Source organism: Copidosoma floridanum, unplaced genomic scaffold (assembly GCF_036245765.1).
Source record: "Copidosoma floridanum isolate Cflo_tuat_1 unplaced genomic scaffold, Cflo_Japanese_pri ptg000012l, whole genome shotgun sequence".
In the NCBI taxonomy this organism is placed as follows: domain Eukaryota; kingdom Metazoa; phylum Arthropoda; class Insecta; order Hymenoptera; family Encyrtidae; genus Copidosoma; species Copidosoma floridanum.
In genome coordinates, this window is record NW_028321889.1 from 224,351 (window position 1) to 249,383 (window position 25,033).

The 25,033-nt window shown below is 34.2% G+C and overlaps 2 protein-coding genes across 4 annotated transcripts in view; both read left to right on the forward strand.

Moving 5' to 3' along the window:
• The window catches only part of cpx (synaptic transmission protein complexin), a 341,835-nt gene that overhangs the window by 94,189 nt on the left and 222,613 nt on the right, over positions 1-25,033 (forward strand). Inside the window, exon 1 of one of the 2 annotated variants that reach the window (XM_089590604.1) lies at positions 15,671-15,721. The exons of the other annotated variant lie outside the window; for it this stretch is intronic. The gene's annotated coding sequence lies outside the window, so the exon portion shown is untranslated. Of the gene's footprint in view, positions 1-15,670; positions 15,722-25,033 lie in introns of those variants that run through there. 2 annotated transcript variants of the gene reach the window in all.
• Positions 20,878-22,400, forward strand: LOC106646656 (uncharacterized). Of its 2 annotated transcripts, none has more exons than XR_016292918.1 (2): positions 20,878-21,106; positions 21,859-22,400. XR_016292918.1 is itself a non-coding variant. In XM_014362732.2 (2 exons), the coding sequence occupies exons 1-2, from the start codon at positions 20,918-20,920 to the stop codon at positions 22,319-22,321; spliced, it is 630 nt and encodes a 209-aa protein (XP_014218218.2). In that variant the 5' UTR covers positions 20,878-20,917; the 3' UTR covers positions 22,322-22,400. The 2 variants fall into 2 exon arrangements, 1 of the variants encoding a protein (XP_014218218.2); XM_014362732.2 differs by having other exon boundaries at positions 20,878-21,084.

Below are 25,033 nucleotides of genomic sequence, written 5' to 3' on the forward strand. Positions count from 1 at the left end.
CTTATTCGACTTAAGTGATAGTGTATACAAAATTTTTTTTTATGAGAAAGCTTTTTCCTAATTTTAACCTTAGCTGGAACTTTGATGTACATGTAGATGATACGGTAAAATATATCAACTAAGATCTTGCGATGAAGAAATAATTAGCTACAACGTATTTTTCAGATTGGAGAATTACAGGCATACTTTCATAACCGTATCAAAGTTTCACTCTTAAAATTTGTGCTCTATTGTACTTAATGTGTTCGTAATATTTCAAGAGCTACGCTCCTCGAAAATTAGTACGTGGATATATTAGATCCTTTTTAACAATGATTACTTCTTTATACTTATATGTGCTTGCGCTTGACAATGTCCAACACTAGTTTAATGCTCACGAAACTTGTTTTTAACGTTGCTTGCCATTATTCAAGCAGTACATATTGTAAAACAAAAATTGATTTTAAAATTTTAATTTGTTGATTCGATTTTTTTTTATTAATGAGACAAATAAAAACTGAATATGCGATTATAACCCAAAAATGTTTTGGAAATTCGATAATAAAAAAACTGGAAAAATTTTCATTTCTTATGGATCGTGATAATATTTTGGCTTAAATAATTTCTCGAAGTACCATTTTTGTGCACATTCTTATTATTTTGTCCAAAACTAACTTAAAAATTACAAACTAATGAACAGGCTGTCAGTTAGACAGAAAATTCTGCTCAAAAAATGCTCTCTCGAAGTACATAAAAAAAAAGTCTGCATGGTGAAAAATTTTTTGGAATCCATTCATTAAATTAAATAAACGCTTTTAAATCTTTAATTAAATATATACTTATCATAATATTTATTTTCATGGCCACAGTTTTTTCTTCAAAATAACAATTATCTATACATTTTTTTTTTATCATGGAAAAAATAATTCTAATAACATTTGAATTAATCATTTTTTTTTGTTTTTTTTTCAAACAACTACTGATTTTCATTTGACTGGTAGCTTCGTGCTCCAAGTACCATGTCTGGCTACCTTCGTATTGATTCGTATTGGAAACCAGCACGTATTGATTTTTTTCGTCCCAAGTAAATACATGAATGCTCGAGAGGTCACGAGGAGCGCAGCATACGTCTCTTATTCTGAATTCAGGTTTTCTGTTGATAAGGACATCCTGGAAAAAATAAAAGATATCTAGCTTGTAGTGCTTTAGTTCTGAAATTTCTATTCACGCAATAGGACTATATTCAAATGACGGAGAGAGAAATGTGAATAACAAAAACTATTATTTAAGCAGAGACAGACTGCTCAATGCTTTAGAATTTATTTATGTTCGGGCTACGTTTACCTGTACACTTGCAAAAATTGTGTCACTCTTATCCCGGACTCTGCAGTGTCCTCGGCATTGATACACATTGAAACTTATGGGTGCAATGACAGAATTCAAGCCTATTTCATTAAAATCAATCAACAGATCTTGCTTGGTGCATGGCTTAGTGTCCACATCAACTTTTTCGGCAGTACTATTGTCATTTAAGGTGGCTCCAGCGCCTAGTGCCGTATCAAAATGGGGAGACTAAAATTAATCATTATTTTCTTTAAAATATGGTATAAAATTGTCGTAGAGACTGTTGTTAGCCATATTCTACATTTTATCTGTTACTTTAGTGAGTCAATATAAAAAAACAAAAAAGTTTTATGGTGCCCTAATTGATGAACTGTTACGATACGCTCCTAAGTTCAAGAGTAGTTATACCTATATATATGTACTCTGCAGAATGCAGACAGCTGAGAGCTGACTTGCACTCGCAACTGTATACTTAGTCTCCGATTATTTAAAGATTTTGTTCGATAACAAGACACTTTTCTCATGTCATCGAAAACTGCGTAATAATATATACAAGATAGTATGTTTTTTACACCTTACGGGTTATTTATATAAGTGCAGCAGTAGGTTGTATATCGCGTAAGCTTGCATTTCCTATCTAACCCGTCTTGAAACTACGATTTTGTAAGCATGATTTCTTACAACTTTCATCGTCAACCTTCATTTTTTTTTATACGAATAGAAAGATGGGAATTCAAAGAATATAATTCAATTTTATTAACCTAGGTTGGGTTATTTATAATTTTAACGTTGAAGACACTGGAGCCACCTTAACTTCGTGTTTTTTTATTGAGGTAATCGACCGATCCCTTTGTTGGAATTTAACTCGCTGTAAATCAATTTTGCCATACTCAGCCCATATTCAATCTCAAAAATACCTGCAATCAAAAGTTAACAGCGTTCAAACATAACTATAGACTAACATTGAACTTATAAAAAAGTATAGTTTATTGCTTAGAGTTTAGCTAAGGTATCATTGATTATTTGTTAACTACTCTGAAATGATCAGCTTCTTATCGAGTTGCTTCGATACATATATTTTGCTTTCTCATACAAGAAACTGAAAATTTTTTAATTTGAGAGAAACATGTACGTGCAATAATTATTAAAAATTTCTGGCGTGAGGTAAAAAATTTCATGTTAAACTAAACACTCTCTTTTTCGTACCATTAAAAAATTCTGTGCGAAAGAAATTTTATTTAAGAATACAAGATTTAAAAAGCATTATGTGTGCTGTAGATCGTAAGTGGCAATCGTTTGTATTCATAATTGTTTCTTTGTATCCGCTTCATGTTTATCAAAACACCGATTTTCCAAGAATTCTTACTGTAAATAACGTTTGTACGTTAACACGAAAAGAGCATATTGAACACACGTTACAGCAACAGAAGCTTTTCATTGTTTTGTTTATAAAATATTGAAAATTTTCATTTTATGATTAAAAAAAATAACTGTTTATGAATGGCATCGGTGTATATGTTAGAATTTACTCTAATGACTAAGACTACTAACGTCAATGCTTACCAGGTTTCGTTCTAATGAGTCGCAATTTTTAAAAATTAATTAATAATGAACAAGTTAAAATTTGTGATATTGCATGAAAAAAAAGAAAAAAAATTAGATTTACTATATTTATCGTACGTACATCCATGACAGTGAACAAACGCCTAGTAGTCATTATCAGTGATCAAAAGCAGTAGAGGTTGCTTTTCACTCGGTCCATCACCACGACGTACAAAGGGGTATGACGTACATTGATGGTCATTAGATGGCATTTTCACCAGAACAAGCAGTCCAAGATTAGGCTGTCTGCCTTTAATCCACATCTTTACAGTATGTTTTACGTTAAATACCTTGAAGAACCACATGTAGTCCATGGGTGTACATGAATAAATTATTTATTGAATTGAGTTGGTCATGCTTAAAGTATACAGATGTGGTGGATAAAAACTTAATTTCAAACTCACATGCCAACCTCCACCGTAATATTGTTCTTTGTACTTTTTCAACAGTTTATGAAGTTTGGGCTGATCAAGGCTTTTTTCTGGTAAAACTTGATAAATTTAGACCTGTAAAGACATAGTTATAATTAATATGAACTAATAATACCCTGCGTACCTGGTTTTAATATTCTACGATTATTCACTTTAAAATGAGTAGGAGAGGAAAAATTGCTTATTGGACAACCATTCGGTTTGCCATGTGGGTACAGTTCAGCGTGTATAATTTTTTCACGATTTTCCAAGATCAAATCGTCCAAATGAAACTTGTACAACGTAGATGGAGGTTTGACAATTGCATCGTAAGAGCAACGAATAAGTTTGAAAAAGTCCTGGATTATATTCCCACTTGCACTACAAATCTCTTTGCGATAATGAATATCTTCTTCAATGAAACTCCGCACAAGCTTGGACTTGTAATAAATTTCGTGAAAATGAAGGTCGATTCCTGTGCGTTTCCAATTGTATAGCGCCACCAAAATTTCCGGTAGAGTACTTCTGGTAATGGTCTCGTCTTTGGACTTAGAAATATGAAGCAACTGTAGGAATAACTAGGAAAATAGATGTATCTAAAATGAAACAATGAAAAAAACTATTTGTTTTGAGAGTTAGATAGACTGATGTAGTAAAAAAATGAAGAATTTCATACTAACTCATACCTTTTTCAATGCTGCTTGTTTTTGCGTTTCGTTTAAATGTTTTCTTGGTCCTTTAACGCGTATTTAAGTAACATTTTGAGTCAGAAAAATGTAATTATTTAGTCCTTGGGAGTCAATGGTTTTAGAGTCGGTGATTATCATGTAAAAAAATGACACGAACAATGTTGTAATCGACATAATTTAAACTAATGTTTTGGCCATTTTTTTTGTAAATACTCAATTCAATTTTTTATCCTACAGTTTTAATAATTACATATAATTAGTCAATATTTTTAAAATTCTTACGACTCACAAGAATAATGTCTGGAGTTATAATGATATTGGAATCCTTCAAAAATCTTTAAGTATTGCTTTTCGTTTAAAACGTGTATGATTTATGTAGTAGTTATCGACCGTGACCGTCTTTGCGGTCTTAGTCCTTTTTTTATGGTCACGTGCCAACTATTACTGTTTATTGTTCACATCAACTTTTAAAATAGAGTAAAAACTAGCATTTGAATGCGTTTGAATAGTTTTCCACTGCCGATGTGCAAAATGAGGGTGTCGCTTGAAAAAAAAATTAATTGTTGTGTGACGGGCAAAAAGGACTTTGAAGCCCAAAAATAAGATCACCGCCCGAGTGTATAGAACTTTTACGTTTAGTGAATCGTCTGGTATATTTCTTTCTGGAAAATTGCATAAAGGGTTCGTATATTTTTCTCCTGTGTATAAATAAATAAATAAATAAATATATGTACATACTACCGAAGTTACGAACTTGTCACGTCTAAGTGCACAACACTTGAGTTAGTTTCAAACTAGTCAAATAGTTACTGATGTATTGTTGCCCTCCTCCTCTCCTTCCCCCATTTAATGAAGTTTCCATGGAGCGAACCAAATTACAATAACATTGACATTAACAAAGACTTTTCAATTACTCTTACGCTCTTATAATTATTATGCATCCATAACATTAATTCAGTGTGCTAGGAGGAGTTACAGGGAAGAAAATCTAAGTGAAAAAAAAAAAAATTCTTGACGACACCGCGCATATGTCTGTTAATACTTCGTTTTTTTTTTTTTTTACCCGAACTTCTAGATAGTAGTTGAGTTTGTAAAAGAGTGACTGCTGAACACTGAAAAGTTGTTTTTTATATAGAAAATATCAAAGTTACATCTTACAAGTACATTACATACAGTAATTGTTAATACACAGCTAGTAATTTATCTACAGCGTACTGTAAAAATATTTTTGTTGTTCTAAGTGAAATTAAAATTTCTATCTGTTTTCTTAAGAACTTAATTTATTCAATAAAATGTGGAATAATAACACGTTTTCTTACACGAGTACACTTCCACCAGCTACTGAAAATACAAATAACACTCATTCTTTATCAAACTTGGAACTCTTACTTTCGTTAACACTTATTTTCATGAATGCATCTAATAATTTATCGAATAATCACACCTCATTTTATTGGCAAACACATACTTTTATTTTCTGTAACAGTACGAGAGTTTCCCCGCATTTTTCTCCCCTTATTTCCCCTTATTTGGGCGCTTTACAGACGTTTCAGAAACTCCTGACGTCATATCAAACAGAGCACTCTGCCCAGAGACATCTGAGAAATCCTACTGTCACTGATAAGCACAGCAATTAATATCTTGCAGATGTGTTTGCAAGAGACACCCAAGAATTAATTATGTGCCTGTGAGGATGATTCATGATAATAATAATGGTGAGGCAGTGACAAAAACAGGGTACGCGTGGGAAGATGCTCTGACTCCTTAAGGTTGCCTGGAATTCATGAAATAAATGTTGCGTAAAAATATATAAATGTTTATAGAAATCTTTATCTTTGCAACTGTATACGCAAATCTTATAACAGAGTACTGATGGATTCAAGTAATGGTCTGAACTTTTTTTACTTTCAAATCTAATTTGAGAAATTTAAAATCACGTAATGAATATTGATGCTTGATTTGGTTAAAAATTTACGTATGTATTAGAAACCACAAAAAATTTTTACCTCATTAATGAATAGATCAATAGTAGGTGATTAAATAATGAATTTAACAAATTAAGATTATAATTTTCCTGTGCATAACATCCACACTTGTAACACAATATAATTTAATAACATCAATCGCGATTATTATGATAAAAAAATAATAGGTTAGCGTTAGCTTTAAAAATTTTTTAAAAACTTTGGTGCTCGATCACTGCTCGTACCAGACTGATGACTAATGAGTAGAAAAATCAGTTGAAATAAAAAAAAGAAAAATTGTGATTGTCTTTGGAAGATGAATAATTTTTAAATGATTCAATCTTATTTTACGCCCACATCAATCAAATGTCCTGTGAGTTGATATTAAAAATTGAAAATTTCCAACATTACAAACCCATCCTAACTGAAATCAGCTAGCACTGTCCGACTCGATGTAATGAGTTTCATACGTATCCACCAAACAACGTGACGTGACGTCCTATGTTCATCGGTAATCCAGTTAATCGAGTGAGTCATGCGCGCAGGAGAGGCACCCACTCGATGCTAATTATGTCGAATGCTTGATTACCACCTCACAGAAGCATGTAAGCAAATCCTGACGTGCTAACAATAAGGAAGCCTGGCTGAACATTGGCATTTCATGGTCACCTGGCTGCGAGCTATTAGGTAAAAACTTGCCAATTTAAAAATAACTGATTTTAAAAAATTACAATGCATCACGGTTTTTACATCGAGTTTATATCTGGATTCTCAATCCTCATTTTTCAAACTAAGCCCGCGTTCTTTAGCAAAAAAATACTGTAGTACTCGTCGCTTTATCTGTATAATCTTCAATATAAAAGTTTATTGTAAAAAAAAAATCGAAAAACTCATCACACAACGTTGAAATTTTTTTGCGAGCAAACCGAGTCGTATCTATTTGAGTCGTAATCTAGTTTGAGGTATATGAAATAACAGTTCTCGTATGATGTGCTATCTGTTTATCTCAGGATTCTATCACCTTCGTCAATTTTTCTGTTTTGTTAGATTTTTTTTTTAGTTCTTCCATATATCAAATGCCTACGTATTTAGGAAAATTGTATAGTGTAACAACCTAGTCCAACATAACGAAGTCTATCAGTTCGCATGCGTAGACATGGACATAAAAATTAAAATTATTTTTAATCCTTCTTTAATTTTATTTTTTTTTTTTTCGGACAATACCAATAATTTGGAATCATGAATATCAATAGTGACTTACACTGTCTCAGCATCCGTCTAAAAAAATATTGTACGCCATTAGTTTAACACGTAGTTTATTTGTTTATTTTTTTATTTCAATCGTCTATTATTTCTTCTCTCAATACTGTTATGTTCCTCAGAGATATTTTTTCCTTTTCCATCTTCCTCGAAAGATGTGTCTGGTTAGGGAAACAGAGCTACAGTGTCGGATTCACCCAGTTGCCTACTGACTAAAGCTAACCTTGAAATCTCTTCGCACGAGGCCAATCCGTAAGGACTACTTCCTTAGCAGACAAATGAGATCCGAGAGTAAGAGAGAAATAATGGACAATAACGGAGAACGACCGAGGCCAGCTCACTCTCAAAAGAATGAGAGGAGAAGCACTTACTCATCGAAGTGAATCTTGTATGAGTAGACTGTATAAATCTTTAGTCACTTGTTTGAATCTAATATGCTTATGTTCTAAAGATCTTTGCAAAACAAGTGTTGGCCGATTCACAGTGAAAAATTACATTTTATCCTGTGAGTAACTTCTTTACTGATGCAGAAGGGCGAAACATCATACAGAAATTTAAACGATGCATTAAAACTTTTGCACGATGCAAGGTCGCGAAACTACAGCTTTTGCAGAGATACGCTAGCCTGGAGACTAGAGATTAGAGACGGAGACAGAGTAGCTGCAGCGATTTTTCTTCCAGAGCTTTAGCGACTCACAACGCGTGGAATCGAATTTTCTCCCTCAGGCTTTGCCCCGAAGAATCTCCCCGACTGACTTCCGAATCTTGACCCTTCACGTAACTTCCATCTTCGTCTCTCTCTTCTTCAACTTCTCGGATTCTAGCGCTTTTACTTTACCTCTCGAGTTTCAACTCTGAGTGCAAAGACACAGCTGTATTCCGTTAGGATCGTGATTCGATTTGCAATTTTATTTTGCAAAGATAAGTGAACCGGTGGTAAGTTGATGTGATAAACGAAACTTGTAACGAGATGAACGGATGAAATAATCTTTGAGTAAGGAATTGAAGCTTGGGGATTAACGTTGTTCTCAAGTCGTTATGTTATTAAATGTGAGAATTACTAAATATTCTATTACTTTGCTACCCAGTTACATTTATTACATCTATTTATATACAACACAACCATATACTTATTCACCGAAGAACTGTCTCAAAACATATGTAATAGACAGATACAAATGTGTAAATTAGTAAACACTTAATAACTTTTACATGCAATGGAATTAATTACATCTACTAATCCATTATGTCCCCACACTTGTTTACTAAAAAACTATCTCAAAACATGCATATGTAATAATAATAGATCGACATACAGTCCATAGTTACTGTATCAAAAAATTCTATTAACATAATCAACAACCATTTCAGCAACTTTATTTTCATAGGTCTTACTGTTCAGTATCCTTACTTTACATACCTTGAAGATAAATTCTACCCACCTTCTTCCGTCTCGATTGCTAAATGTGTGCTCACATACACATTCTTCCATTATTCCCCCATAGCGCAATCCTCAAGTCACTCTGATAACACACCAGGTCCAAATCTCATTCAATAATTCGATATCAGACTTCAATTTCTCCATCCTTGCTGCTTCTTCCTAAGGCGTTTCTCTTATCATTCTTCCAAAATCTGTCCCCTCCCTCCAGCATTACTCACTCGGTCCGTTCGGTGGAATTACACCCTAGCTCTTGGAGGGAACGAGTGAGATAGAGAGAATAAGGGAAGTATCTCGGTGAAGCTCTTGACGACGACATAGAAGCTCTGTTCCACTTCCGCAGGAAAAGGAAGGGGAGAGTAAAGGAGATCGAGTAATTCGATGCGGATTTGATCTGCAAGGATATCCACGTCTGACGCAATTTCCTGTCGCAGAGCGAGGCATCCCCTAACCCCTTCCTATAATCGATATCATCATGGACATACATGTATACGTGAAAACGGGTTGGTTTGGGCATATACATGTGGCGGTATGCGCGCGAGGGGTGGATTATGATACGGAAATCTGTGGTTGGCTGCTACTCCGATCAGGAAAGATCAGTTTTGGGTGGAAGATACCATTGATAGCCAGGCACATTCGTCGTCTGTTGGGATTTGGATTAGTATTTTGATCGATTGGGAGACATGGATTTTTTGACTAGTCGTAGAAAAAGTTATTGTGCTGATTGATTGTAATAATTGTGAAATTGTATCTTTTCCTTTCTTGTGGGTAGGTATTGAAAGCACGACTCACAAAGAATAATTTTCCAACTCTGTCTTTCGACGACCACATTGCTCTGTTCATACTAGCCATCAGAACTGATTCTCGTTTTAAAGTGGTACCGCATACGTATATTCCGACCTTCGCTAGTGAGCCTCAACGCTATAAGCTAAAGACCGCAGCGAACAACAGACCCCCTGCAATTTTAGGGTCGTTTACATTTGCATAAGAGGATTCTCGGAAAAACTGAGCTTCTGAGAATACGGTTTCTGACACCAGATGTCGAAAGTACAGTTGTTTTGTACGAGCACGTGTTCATCCATATGCTTCTAGGTGATACTGAGTGTTGGAAATTATGTGCTCAAACGAAAGGAGGAGAAAATGAGGATTCGAAGCACAAAGTTTCGACAAAGGCTTTAGAGAGGAGCTTTTGTTTATCGGGGAACGGAGGCTTGCACGAAAGTGTTGTGAGCTCGGAGTGACGGATCAGTATGGATTATCCTTAAGCTTATATAGCGTTCAGCTTTGATTATCGGTTCTAAGGTGTAAAGGTTTCCATTAAGTTGTAAGAACATTTATTTTGAAGTTTGGACCATAGGAAGACTGTAGGAGCTAGTTATTTTGGATTTTAATCAAACTTGAAGACTAAATTTTCTGATACCTAGAAAATAAACTGATTATATTAAGTTTGATCTCATAAGCCATTCCATTTGAGATATTTAGTATTTTAGTACATATTTCGAAGGTAAGGTAAGGTGAAATTTTTGTTAGGACAAGATAATCGAAACATTGGAAATAAATATTCAATGTATATTGCTTTTGGGATGCTTTAAGTTTCAATTTAAAATTTTCCAAGACAACACTGTAGTTGTTGGACATAATTAGTTTTTATTGCTATGACATACTTTTTAGAAACTACATGTAGGATACTTGATATCTTTCACAGAATTACATGTGATATTAAAGCTAAAGGCCGTGAAACCTTTATTAATTGACTGATCTATTCAATAATAGCCATTAAAATGATAACAGTTGTATAGATAATAGTGACTAGTAAAAAAATATTTTACGTTATATCATGTATTGAAGGTCGATTCTAACTTCAATTTAAAAAAATTTTGTAAGAATTATATTCTTAAACGAATAAATGCTATTAATGAATAGATTATTTCGTAAAAAAAATTAAAATTTCTGTAGCCGAATTACTTCTCAAAATAATTTGGTTTGAACTTAAATATAGGCTCCAGTTGGGACTCACAATTACATTTAAAAAAATCAGTTATTTAATCGATGATGGAAAAAGTTTAAACTTACAGACATTTTTTACGTTAACGATACTATTAATAATATCCTTATGTAACATCATCCTAAAGTAATTTATTTTTATTGACAATAACATTCGATAAAATATTTGAACGACGTTTAATCCCACTGTTGAAGTAAAAAACTTTTCAAAAGAAAAAAAATTTTTTTTTACAAAAAAAGTTCATACTCAGCAAAAGCAAAATGAAAGAACGACCTTTACTTTGATCAATCAGCCGATAAAAGGAGAAAAAATAATCACAAAAAGTGCGAGGAAAAAGGAAAAAAAGTAGGTCGGATGCAATGGGCGTGTACGCAGCATTTGCACACGCCTGAGTTTTCAACAAAGTCTCTATTCAAGCTTTTGCTCAAAGCACTTTTTTTTACTAGAGACAACGAAAAAATTCACTGCTTGCTTTTTCCAACTAATTTAAAAAGATGCTATGAACAGTTTTGAGGTATTTGGATTAATAGTGTGTACGTACAATAAATGATACTGTCCGTTTATTTATCTAATTCATTTACAAGTATTGTAATTACTTGATGGATTGTGTAATTTTTTTCTACGTTCTGTTACGTAAGTATGCGATGAACTTAAAATCATTTATAATCACAAAAAAAATTAATAGTAAATTAAAGCTCAAATATAATAGAACCACTGAATTCTATAAAAAATATTTACTAATGATGAATTTAAAGAATCGACACTTACGTAGGTTTTTCATTTGAACAAGTGAAAATTCAGTAAAATGTTGGAAAAGTTTTAAAAAAAATATTTTTATGGATGATTTAATGGATGTATTATTCAGTTGATAAACTATTATTCAAACCAAAACCTGTTATAAAAAATACTAATTTAGCACATCTTTTTACAAATTTGTCATTATAAAGAGAACTTTTTGCATGATCCCTATTTTTCAGAGCAAACACAAAAACTAGTATTACCACTACGTATTGAGTTGCCAAAAAATGTATTCGCACCAAGAAACAAAGCATTTACAGCTACACAGCCACGCAGATGGGCACTTCGTTCTAATTGACTGAGAACAAAAAGCTCCTTTAATCAGCACTTAACTCCAAAACTATCAGTTTCAATGTACGAAAAGGCAACTTTCGTCTTTGCGCACAGCCCAGAGCTTCCCCTTCTCTTCTCATTATGCACGTACCGATCCATGCGCCAGAATTTCTGCCCGAGTATGGATACTGCCGCCATGTACTACAAAATATGCCCAGGGTACAAAGGATAGGCGCGAAAAGGGCGTGCGATCCCGTAATTCGTGATAAAAGCTTCTCGTATTTCATTTAATTAAACGAGCCGGGGCGAGCGCTATCTTTCCCTTTGGCTCCCGCGCTCGGACACTTTGGCTTCATCTATATTTCCACGAGGGCAAAGTGGAATGGAGCCGAAGGAGAAAGCTGCGGGTAGAGAAGCGTCGAGCTCGGGGTGCGACAGTCGGCGCTTTGGGAAAATGAGAAAGTTCGTGGCGTTGATTTTGGTGTGGCTTCGTTAAGGTTTGGTCCCTTTTTTCTCCATACATCTGGACATACTCAAACCGCGAAGTTTATTGTACGTGTCCGAATGATTGTCGCATCCTTACAAATAGTTTCATGTTAAAAATAATGGTTGATTAAATAAAATCGAATTTTTAGTTGTAGCGAAGAAACAATAAAAATAGTTTTTTAATATCATGAACTCAATGAGGAGCCCATTTGGTTTTCACCCACTTGTCTTAATAATTACTTTAAAAACCGTCAAAATTCACGCTTTGTATGAACCAAATGTACTCGTATGTATGTATATCTCCTTTTATAATTATTCATAGGTGTTTTTAGTGTCCAACACAATTTTCTAAATTTTTTCATGTTTTCTCCACACCAATGCTTCATCATACAATTCTGTTGTCATTTAATTATACTCAATTTTTTTTAAAATAATTTTTGATAAGAAGCCATAAGATAAAGTCATTATATTTATTACAAAACCTAATTAAAATTAAAATTATACAAGAAAATTTATACAAATGTTTAAAAAAAAATGATACCCTATCGTATTCTATCTTATAAGATTAATTGTCACGTAACTGAAACCTTTTTATTCTTTGCAGTAATAATGTTTGAAATTAATTAATCTTACACCGTGACAAGTGATACTATTTCTCTTGTTTCTTAGGCGAAAATATAAAAATTGCATGTACGTATAGGTAGAAAATATCGTTAAAACTTTGATTGAAACTTTGGTTTATTCTACTGCTAAATAAGCCAATTAATAAATACTATCCGTTTTTGTAATGAATATCTTCAGGTTCAACTTAAAATGAACATCTGCTGTGGAATACAATAACATCATTTTTCTTCGTCCAACGTCGGATGTCCATTATTCTGTGTGCACTTCCCGTCTGTATTTCATATTTTCAACAGCTAAGTCCAGGACTTACACGCAAAATATAGCCCATAATATTTATTTCCTGAATATTTGGTTTATCTGTTTCTAAAATTATTTTCATCTCTGCGAATTTTATCGGAAACTGTAATCATAAAATAAAGGAATCGTTTCCTTCTCCAACACAAATGTTAACAAAAAGTTTTCTGAGCTCGAACTATTTTGTGAACTCGAAGTCCAGGAAATGTTAAATGTTTGAAAAATTCGAGCTCCTGCGATACATTTTTTTTCTTTTCTTTTTTTTTTTTTCATATCCATGCAAATTCTGCGCTTGCAGAAAAAATTTTTATCGAAACTACGAAACAGACGGTAAACTAATTGCTTTTTAATTCACCTCGTAGCTTCACTCTAGTTTGTTAATGAATTTTTAAAATGAATATTCAAGGTGGAATTATAGCAACAACAACTTTTGCATGAGCGTGTCAGTCTGAGATTTTTTAATCGTGAACTGTCACTCGTGTTTCAGCTGTACGAGAAAATTGCTCACCACTGCATGAATTTCGTGTTGTAATTCACCAATAACATCCTTAATCACCTAATTTAACTATCCGTTGTTTGACAATATTATCTTATAGTTATCAGATATTTATTGTATAACAAATACTAATTATCTATTTTACCCAAATACAACTGCTTTACATGTGACACACATAGACTGGCTGTAAAGTAAAATGGAAATATTTACTATTTAATAAGAAAAGCTGCTAAAAACATTATCGTGGAGCTACAGTAAAAATTATGGTCAAGATTCGTTGGTCACAACTTTACCGTTGCTGTAACGCTACGGACTGTCGAGCCAGAGAGCGTTTTAATTACGACTACGTGAAAAAGGGAGTGAACCATGAGTTGGTGGGTCTGTCCGGTCACTCGAGCCATTTCGTACATGATTTTATCGACATGTCACTGTGGATGCATACTCGTTCAAAATGGACGAACTCTCGCCCGCTAGAGCTTTCGCAAACTTTCAAACGCACATCATAAAAGTGACGACTATACGCAATAGCATGTTGAGATTAACGTTGTAAATCTTGCTCTTTATTAATTTTTCTACTCTCAGATTAGAGTTTACACCATTAAAATTGTAAATCCAATGAATTCTCCTTAGTTGTCCTCAGCAAGGATAGAATGAAATTTCCGTAGAATCCAACATAAGGACTGTTTTTTAGTTGAGAACATCATATATGTATTATATTATAGATAACCATGTCAAGCCATAATTTTCAGTACTGAAGAGCTACGTAGGACGACAACTCGAGTTTTTAAGTTTTGATGTTCCATCACAAATTTACAACCTATGAGTTTATTCCGTCGATCGGAACGCTGACGCAGGACGTCTAAAAAAAGTCCCTCTTTCTCGGTCAGAGGACACAAATGCTCAATGATATTCAATGACGAACTTGCCCGCAAAGTTTCCGTTCGTCACATCGTTTAACTACACAACCACTACGCCATGCATTTGTCATTACCCAGAAAACAGTTTGGTCTCGCATTTGCCGAAGGATACACCGTTCAGAATTTGCTAACGGCTAGCCGGATAAACGCCGTCGATGCTTTTTTATTTATTACTTCAATCGACCCTGGATCCGACAATAGTGAGCCACGCTCGTCGATAGCCTAACCTTGAACTCTTCGATACACGCTAGTTCACCACCCCATTCCATTTTTCGTGTTTATGGAAACAGGTACGGAAAAATAATGGGTCAGTATCGATTTTACCGTCAGCCCTTCGTAGTTCAGTGCAATAGAAATAGATAAAAATGGACAGGCACGAGCTTATGTGTATCGTAGGTTGTGGCAGAAAGGTCATTGTCGTGTCGTGGCCTTCGTTACATAGATAGGCCCATCGTCCGAGAGATGGTATATGGTCGCATGAAAAATGCAAGAAAGGAAAACGAACTAGCCTCGACGTGGCGAAGGTTGGCATTGATTGCACGTGTGTGTCCGTTATTTTTATGCGAAAAATCGGCTAATGCATCGGGAAGGTTCGGCGATTGCACGGATGGAATATTGAGCAGCCTAATTATAAAAGATCTTTTTTTTTTTTTTTTTTTCAAGAAGATAAACATTTTTTAAATTGACACTTGTATCATCGTTTACAGTAAAATAATAATTTTTACTATAAATCTAGAGTTTTTGCGAACTTTTAGGAAAATTTTGTGGTATTTGTTTCTTTACTATTATCACACAAATAACTATATAATATAGTTTATGTATACAGACATTAATTACTTATGGATCTGAGTACTGACTCATCAACTGCCTATGATTGTTTACAGAATAAAAATCAATACCACAGTGACTTTTCAATTTTTTTTCTGATATAAGTATCGTGACAAAAAAAAAGTAAACTTCAATTAACAAAAAATATTACAAAAATAATATGAAATGTTGATAAATTGTTATAAGCAAAAAAAAAATTTTTTCACACAGTTTTATTACAATCATTTGTAGTATTGAAGTATTTCTTTTTCTTTATGTTACAGGTAAGTTATTGAAAACGGATATCGCTAGCCAGCACAGCAGTAAACAAAAAGGTCTTCTCTGTTTATATCAATTCGATAAAATATACATTTTTATTGATGTTTCTGATAACTCTAATTTTTTAATTTCGGTTCATGCATTATTTATTAACATTCGTCAGAATTTTTCGTCCAAGTTTCCAAAAAACATGACAACGCTCGATCAAACATTTTCCTTCGTACTACAATGTCTATTAATCTTCTATATATGCTTTTGTTCACATTCAGGGTAAATAATGACTCAACATTTGATGGGGGACAAAAGTTTAGTTTGGCTCATCGTTTTTACTTTCGCCGTGTCACGCTCGAACGAGTAATTCTCACGTACATTGTTGGTATAACAAATGCAGGAATGAACATACCCACGTTAAAAAAGAATAATCTCCTTTTTCAAGACGCAGGAGGCACACCCCGAAAATTAATTCCAAGAAACCTTCTTGCGAGGCTCGTTCGTTGATAAATTACCCATTGCCATATCCTTGGCTGAGCGCCAACCAATCCGGTCTCGACTATCTTCTCCTGCTAAGATAATGGACCCAATAGTCGAACAGCCCCACGCGTATGCATTGTAAATCCAACCTTACCTCCATATATAATAGTAAAAAATACATGGTTGATCAACTATATTGGTGCCTGGTCGAGTATTGGGTTATTGGGATTTCTTATCCCGCAATTCCAGACCGAACTCAATTGGCTGGACATTGTCTCTTTTGAGCCTAAAAAGGAGAACTAAAACATTGGAGTTCAAAATGTAAAGAGACAAAAAATACAGGTCAAAACAATGGAAACTCGGTTAAAGAGAAAATTTGTTGCATTATTTATGGCAGCGTATCTTGTTGTAAGAAAAAATTGTAGATTATACCATTGGTGAATATTTTTGAGTTTCAACCGCCAGAAGTGCTCGCACTGGTAAAGGTTTTAGTTCTCTTTTCGGTCACCATCGCCCATTACACCACTAGTCGCGTCTCACCTCGAATCCTGGTTTCTCGAGCGAATTGCAGCCTCTTTTCCAATTTTGCATATTGGAAGACAGAAGTTTTGTGAAATTCTCACGATGAAGAGTTTTTCAAAGCTTTGGTAAACAAATTTTTCTGTCAAATGAAAAAAAGAAGAAAGTTTCTTTCTTCACCCCGAAATTCGAAAGTTTGCCTGTGGAATTTCAAAGTACCGCGTGAGCCGCAGATTGCATTTAGGAATCACCGCGTAACCTTTCGGTATTTCTCAGGAGCACAGCGAATGAAACTTTTCGCCTGTATGTTACACGTGGGAGTGAGAGAGCCCGTCTTTCTTTCTCGACGACTGCTAACGTGAATACCAATTTTCGAATTTGGGGATTCGCGTTGGCCCCAGTCCAAAAACAAAAATGGATGTCGATTCGTTCCAGATGACCGAATAACTCGTGTTTAGCTCCGAAATTTACCATAAATTTGATTTTTAAAATAGTTTTTCCTTACCTCTTTGAGTAAAATAAAACCGGGCACGGCAAATGGAATAAACTCATAAACTCGTTTTTTTTTCCTTTATTTTAAAAACATGTTGAGGCATTGACAATTTTTTTTAAATACTTCATGTTTTTTTTTTCAATTATCTCGGTTGTTTGTAACTAACAATATTTTTTATTTCAACTACAAATTTTTGTACTATAATGTGGATTTCTTGGTCTATTAATAATTAAAAATAAATAAGTAGTAGTTACCAGTATTTTATCAAATTCTATTAACTTAATAAAAATTTTCAGGAAAGATAGTGCATCATCTTTTAAAAAAGAAAAACTTTAAAAGTAAGAGTGTAAAAGTATTTAAAAACTTTTTTAATAAGTATTTTTTTTTAACTGCTCTCCTTAAAAATATGTCAGAATTTTTTTTGCAAGAAAAATTTGTATTAACTGTTCTATTCTAACACTATAAGTCACAGTTATGTTTAAAAAAATTCTTTAGCTAAAATTAGTAATGCATTACGCTTTAAAAAGGAAACAAATGTAGAAAAAAATATTCAAAGTATTTGAAAAAAGTATTTGAACATTTGTCCCCAGACTATATGATAAACTTTGTTCTGTGGAAATGTATCACACTATTTTTTGCATCAGAAAAAGTTTTTTTCACTTTTACGTTGTAAGTAAGCATACGTAACAAAATGAAGTTCCAAAAAATCATTGCCAATTGCAGAAAAAAATTTTTTTTTCGTTATAATCATTTTCCAAAGATTACTTAGGAAGAATTGCGCTGAAATCCGCCTGCAACCTTCAAAAATTCAGTTTCTACAGGAATTCCGGATGAGAAAGAGGGGAAACGAAATAATGGCGTTTGCAAACGCATATGCGTCCTCAAATCGGCCATAGGACCCGAGAGACGTCCAAAGTTCGACAAACTTTCCTGTGCAGAAAAGAACAAGAGAGAAAAAAGTTATCGCACCGGTCTTTCTCCGTTGGACAACTGTTCATCAGACAACTGTAATCTCGGAATGGTATATGTGGATCGCAAAAAACGTAGCTATTTCTCTTGACTCTCGTTCCCTCGAAGTTACGTTATTCGGATACATTGGCCGGATACTTTTTTTACATTTTTCGGAGTAAATATTTCGACATCGGTTCAATTCGCAATTTCTTCCCACCTGTATCAGTAATGAGCTGTCATAATTATACACGGGTTCTCGGAATTTTTTACGTGCGCAAAAGAGTACCTTTAGATTTTTAATCAGCTTTAATTTATTAACATATGTTTTCAGGTCACGCCTTGAATAGCCGCAAATAACCTTCGTATCGGCGTTTCTTCACTCGAGTCCGTAGACGCACTGCGTTTTCCTCTTTCATTCGAAGGGTCGTAAACGCTCTCCAGTTCTTTTAATTAAAATCCATCAACCAACCGTGGAAGCGCGTTATCTGAAAATTTTAATTAATACAGCTCGTGTTCACATTCACGCTCACTCAAACCCGTTAACGAAACTCCAGCAGAGCGTGAAAACAAAAAAAATTCCGTAAAAGGGTTGTTTTTCCACCCCCCAAGTGATAGTGACGTTGTTTTGCTCGCAGATCGTAAAAATATCACTTGACCCGGTCTTCTTTGGAAGAAATTGGAGAATAAAAATATTCGCACGACGACGAGTGGCAGTGAAAATTTTAGGTGCGCCCGAATTGGAGGCAATAAAAAAAATTAACAGCAAGACTATATATACTTGGATAAACTTGGGTGAGCCGCTAAGAAAATACGCGATTACGAGTTCTCCGAGTCTCAAAGCCTGATGAGAATTATAGCTTTTAGTTAGATCACCTGTATCTACATATCTATGGAGCATACATAATGATACTTGAGAAGATTTAAGAGATATGTAACCTATTTTACTTTTTAGATAATACGTAGGACGACATAAAAGACCTTTAAATAATGAAAAAAAAAAAAAATATGATAACACATGATCTACTGGAAGAGAAAAAGATTTTTGTAAAAAATGAATAAACGTAAGAAAAGTCCAAGTTCAGTATATATACTGTCATCTGAAATTAGAGTCATATGTTGATACATATACGTATCCAATCACATAACGTCTGTGAGAGCATCATGCCATATTCGTAACTTTAACATACCAATGAAAAATTCGACTTAACGTCACTTTGAGAAAATAATTTTAGCATCATATATCACCAATGCTATTTTCCATTCATACTGGCACTTTGTCAAACTATTTTTGATATAATCCAACAACAATTCTATTGTACAAACAGAAGCTACTTTTTAAAAGTACATAATTAATAACGACAAATCGATACATATTATGGTTGAAGCAACGTTATAAAACCACTCTGCGTGATGTGATGACCCAAAAATATGACAAAACAAGTCACTGAAACATTACACCAAAACCCGTACGCTTCCAAGTGTTGGAGTGTTGAAACCAGCTAATCCACCGTAGGGAGAAAAAAAGAATCCAAAAAAATTAACCCTCTTCTCCGATAGAGACATCGACGCGGTCGCGAGCAAAAGCACACCCATCTCCGAAAACAAGGCCAAGCCAGCCCCACACGTGAGCAATCCCGTGCTCTTTATCGCTAGCCTCTAAATCAAGCTGTGCCGTTTGTAACTCCTCCGCTGCGGCCCGCTTTCGCACCTCTCATCAGTGCACCCTCGCTCCCTTTGGCTCCGGGTCAGGTCGATTTTTCCCGCCCGCTGGCGCATGCTTCGTTCCCTCGTTCTCCTTTGTTTTTCTCTTTTCGAATCCTCTCTCGCACCACTCGAGTGGATACATTTCGGCAATACTCTCTGCTACGTGTTACCCCAACGGGGGTGAGTGCACCCTGGCTGGTGAATGCAACCCCCTTAAGGTATGACTAAACAAAAAAACATTCTAGGTCTGCAGGCTTTAAAGTTCATTGCCAAGAATAAATACGACACGTGGGTAATAAAGTATATACTTTCTTGTCTTTCACACTGATATATTATACAGCATTAGAAGATCATTGTGATATTATTAGATTATCGGGATGATCGTGACACTATGTCAAGGCTGCTAGTGTGTAGTAGCGATGGCATTCAGGCTTGAAAAAACATCGGTCGGAAAATAGAAAAAGAGGTACGAGGATAACAGTAGTGCTATGAGTGAAGGTTTGGATCGAGAAACCGGTTCAGCACTCGGAGGCCACAGTGTGTGCTGTCGTGAAACCGAAATCATGAAATTCAATAAATCGATGTGAAAGAAAAACTTTGGCCAAAACTCTATCATATGGAAATTTTACAATTTTTCTTTTTGTTAACAATGTATTTGTTAGTTTTTCAGATAATAAATGGAAACCGTAAACATTTTTCGGCTTGAAATCAATGATTTTTCAACCTTTAAACAAACGTATCTTCGTTGATATTCTGGTTAAAGGTTAAAAAAGAACACTACGCAGGAGGTAATGTAAAAGAAAAGTATGCTACAAAGTTTTCCGTATAAAAACTTACTATGAGAAAGTTTTTTGTTTATTTGTGAAATCAATAAATTCCAAAGAGACTATAGAATTGTATTACTAATAACACAGCTACTTTAGAACACGGTAGAAATTCCATATTCCATGAGCTGAGTCAGTTTCTCGATCCAGACTCTTAACAATATATATGTATGCAAAAAACTGGTTTGCATATTCCATCGGTTGTCTGAAGTGCAACGGAGTGGTCAGTATTGAAACTGACGAGCTGAAAGTGTGTTGATGCAAGGAAAATCGTTTTGTCTTTTTTCAAAATGACTTGTAACACTGCGTTTTTTGCTTACGTGATTATAAATCTGTGCAATTTCGATACGTGGTATGTTTCCGAAGCCACTCCCTTGTCTTTGGACTACGAATTTGTAAAGCAAGAAAATCCTCACAACAGTAATGAAGGGACAACAGGAACTTCTGCTCTCGTCATGTAAATAGTAAAACACATTTGTGTATGTTTATCATGATTAATTAATGCATTCGATTCCACTAAATTTTACTAATTATTAATTATTTGAAAAAAAATTTCTGTCATCGAATATTTCAATTTGATTGCAATTTTTCATAAGAATGTATAGTATACTAATAGTTTAAGAGAGTTGGTGACGTCCAGTCTTTGTCAATCCATTCAATGTCATAGTTCGTCAATAATCTTCATAGTGATTGTTATTTTATGTTAATTTACTCAAAAACAATTATGGAATTTTGTAAAGTTTCGATTAAATATAGAAAGATGAGAATAAATAATCACTTTAAGTGACGAATACCCTAAAGACATGCCAAATCATATAATAATTAGAGCATTTAAAAAACAATTAAAGCCATCAATCTACAACTTTTATATGACTGTCAAAAGTATCAAATATAAGGTTTGTTTTCTGTACATTTCTCTCCCACAGTTTTTTACGATTCCTTGATACGTATGACTTTGATATCTTGTTTCATGCTACCTTGTATATAAGAAGAGTAAAATAATTTCTGACGTTGATACAGTGAAAATAAGACTAGATGAGTATTTATTATCTCAACAAAAACTAAAAAAATCAAGTGGGTCACCAATTTTCTTGAAAACAAATTACTTAAAAACATCGAATATCCAAATTTTATTGCACAAACGAAATCACTAGAGCATAATTTAGACTTTAAATTTTATAATTATTATAATAAAAATTTGATTAATATACTTGTTGTTTCAACTAAACAGAAAAAACGAAGCACGCCTACTTGTGTTGAAAGACGCTGCAAGTAGTAATTTACAAGGCGTTAAAAGTTCTACAACTACAAGTGTTTATTCAACTCGAGGTAAAAATTATACGCAAGAAAATCAAGAACAGATTAAAACCTTGACATCAAATGGCGGCATAACCAACGAATCTCTTGGTGTTACTTGGCAATATCAAAATAATGAAGTGAGAAGAGAAATGGATACATCCGTGAATATTACACCAGCAGCCCCCACACATGGAATCGTTCAGAAATCTAGTAATGTAGAGGACATGTCAAGTAGAGTTCCCGAGAATACTATGACTGTGGAGACGACCACACCACAACCGCGCAAACATCATTGGTATAGAGGCGGTGGTGGTGGACATCACATTATACATGCCGCTCGACGTTGTGGTAGTGACGAAACATATGTTCACGGCAAGTGCCGACTCAAAGACTAATTGACAGTTGTTTTTATGACTGTGGCTTGTTTGTGAAAAATTACTTAAAATCATTTTCATCGCAAATAAAATGAACTAATTTACATTACTAACGATTTTTGAAATTAAAAGCCAAGCAACTTTAATACTGATGATGTAGTTTTATCATAGTACTCAAATGTTTTTAATTTGTAAACGTTACTTAAGATTTTAACGACAATTATTGTCGTTATGATTTATGACTGACTTCGAGTATACGAAAAGTGTGTGGACTTGAATAAAAGAAGGATGGATGTTTGAATCTAAGAAATAAAAGAACAAATTAAAAGTAGTATACTTAAAATAGCAAATAAGCTCAAGAAAGCTCATAATTGGAAGATCCTTGGCCATTTAACAAATTTGTATAAAATAGTTTTAATCAATCATAAAATATCTTTAAGTTTTAATGCAGGAAAACTCATCGAGGACAAAAAATGTATTCCAGAAAAAATTCAATCCAGAACTTCCCTCGGAAAACCAATCGCAGCCCTTCCACCGATTTGATCCCCTTCTCTTGAAAGGGGTCAATCCACTCTCTTGATTTGGGAAAATTTATCGTGTTTAACCTCCTAGTACTTAAAGAAACATGAATTATTTATTTTTAAATGAATGGACATATTTAAAAAAACATCTAGTTTTTTTGTAGTGACCCAATATTGTCCATCAAACTATTAATGAATTCCATCAGTTTTCCGGAAATTTTTGTTTTTATAACTAACCTCTTCCATTGTCTCACAGTTTGCACATCAAAAAAGGCGATCTCATTCGACTCCTTTGTCTGCCTGTTTGCTCCACAACTGTACTCATACACAGTACAGAGTTTTGCCGGAATCGACTGCTGGTGGAAGGAAACGATTTCGTATTTCCAGAGCCCTCGAGCTGGCAGCAGCGATATGGTCGCTATATTATCTACTGTGTGTCTCTTTTCCTCTCTACCTCTTTTTCGCTTCCCTAACCTCTTTCTGTGTGCTTTTAACGTCTTTGAGGTGGAGCTTTTTAAAGAGGGTAGGGTTTGCTTTTCGAGGGAAGGTGCAAATTTTCAAGGAGTTGACTATTGCAAAATCTGTACCGATTTTTTTTCAGAAACTTAAAACAGTAATTGATGGATGACAAAATATTAATAAAATTATGATAACTACAGTTACTTATGAATCAAGGTTATGAATAAGATGAGTATACCTATAAGTCTAAAGTCACGTTTTTTCTCTCAATCAGGTAAAAAATTACCGTTTACAAACATATTTATTATTCTCTTATCATTAATTTGTTATTGAGATCTCAATCTTGTTACTTACATTACAACCTAATATTTTAGACTTGACTGCAATAAGCTAGATAACGATTTAACTTTTCTACCTGTAAAAGATTAATTATTTTAATTACTTACAAAGCCTGTAAGTATAAAGTAATCCACATGTTAGAAGTACATTTATACACATTTGGATGCTCTATGAACCAAAATTCGGTCTTGTGATGCATAAGTCGATAGACTAACTCTATTCAGCCCAATTGAAAAACATTAAAAATATCCAAGAAGTTCTTATTAGTTTATAAACATTTATTTATACATCTACACATCAGTATAGGACATCTATGAAATAACGTGTGACTATTATGTACAACTAAAACGAACTGATTGGTAAAGGTTTATACCAACTCATTTGTACAATCTGTCGAGTACCAACCGTATTTTGGTCCTCATGCTTTTGATACCCTATAGCTATTCCCAAGGAAAACTGCTTTTTACGGTTTCTGAGTTAACGTAAATTTATCAGATCACGTATACGTTGAGTATAGGACACGATAGAGACGTTACAAAGTGGATTCAGTTTTACGTTTGTGTCATGTGACTAGACTTGATGTACGACCAAGGCTGCAATGGATGAATAACGGCAGATGGATAAGAACAGCTGAGTACGAAAACAACCATGTTGAATGAATGACCTTTTGCAAACATAAATTTTTTTCGCAGAAAAGATGAAGCACCAAAGTAGGATAAACTTCCGTAATGTTGAATGTCAGTTTTTTAGTGTACTTTTTATGGTAAGTTCTACATAGCTAATCAATTATTATGGAGATTAAGGACGTGCAAAGGATTAAATTTTTATGCGTAAGCATGCGAATGTTATAGGATTATATTACTCAGCTCAAAGTGTGTATTTGATTTACGAGGAGAACATTACGAGTCCAGGAAATTTTAAGGAAAGTTTTTTAATTCCTTATCCTCCTAAATGAAAATCTTTCTGAAACTTCTCCTTCGAAATGTTGTTTTTTTTCCCTCTTCCTCCACGTTCCACTTGGAGATTGTAATGAATCATCACATCGTATAATTAGGTTGGTACGTGATAACGAGTTTCCGTTTGATTACAGTTCTCGAGCAGTACATTTGTCAGATATGATACTCGGGATACAGGTAAATCAAAACATTAATGATTAATGTAGTCCAAAGGAGGACAAATGTTAGCCATAATCCAAAGCAGAGAAAATTTGATGGTCAAAATTTTGGCCCTTAAAAAAAAGCTCGCATCGAAAATAACAGCAATGCCAGAAGCCTCAAAGCCGGAAAATGTAGCACACGAAAAGAGACAATATAGGTCAGACTGTGGTGTATCATAGAAGCCACCAAAAGTAAAGCCATGCATACCTGAAGAAAGACAGAGAAAACAGCAGTGGCTTGGCCACGCATCGATTGGT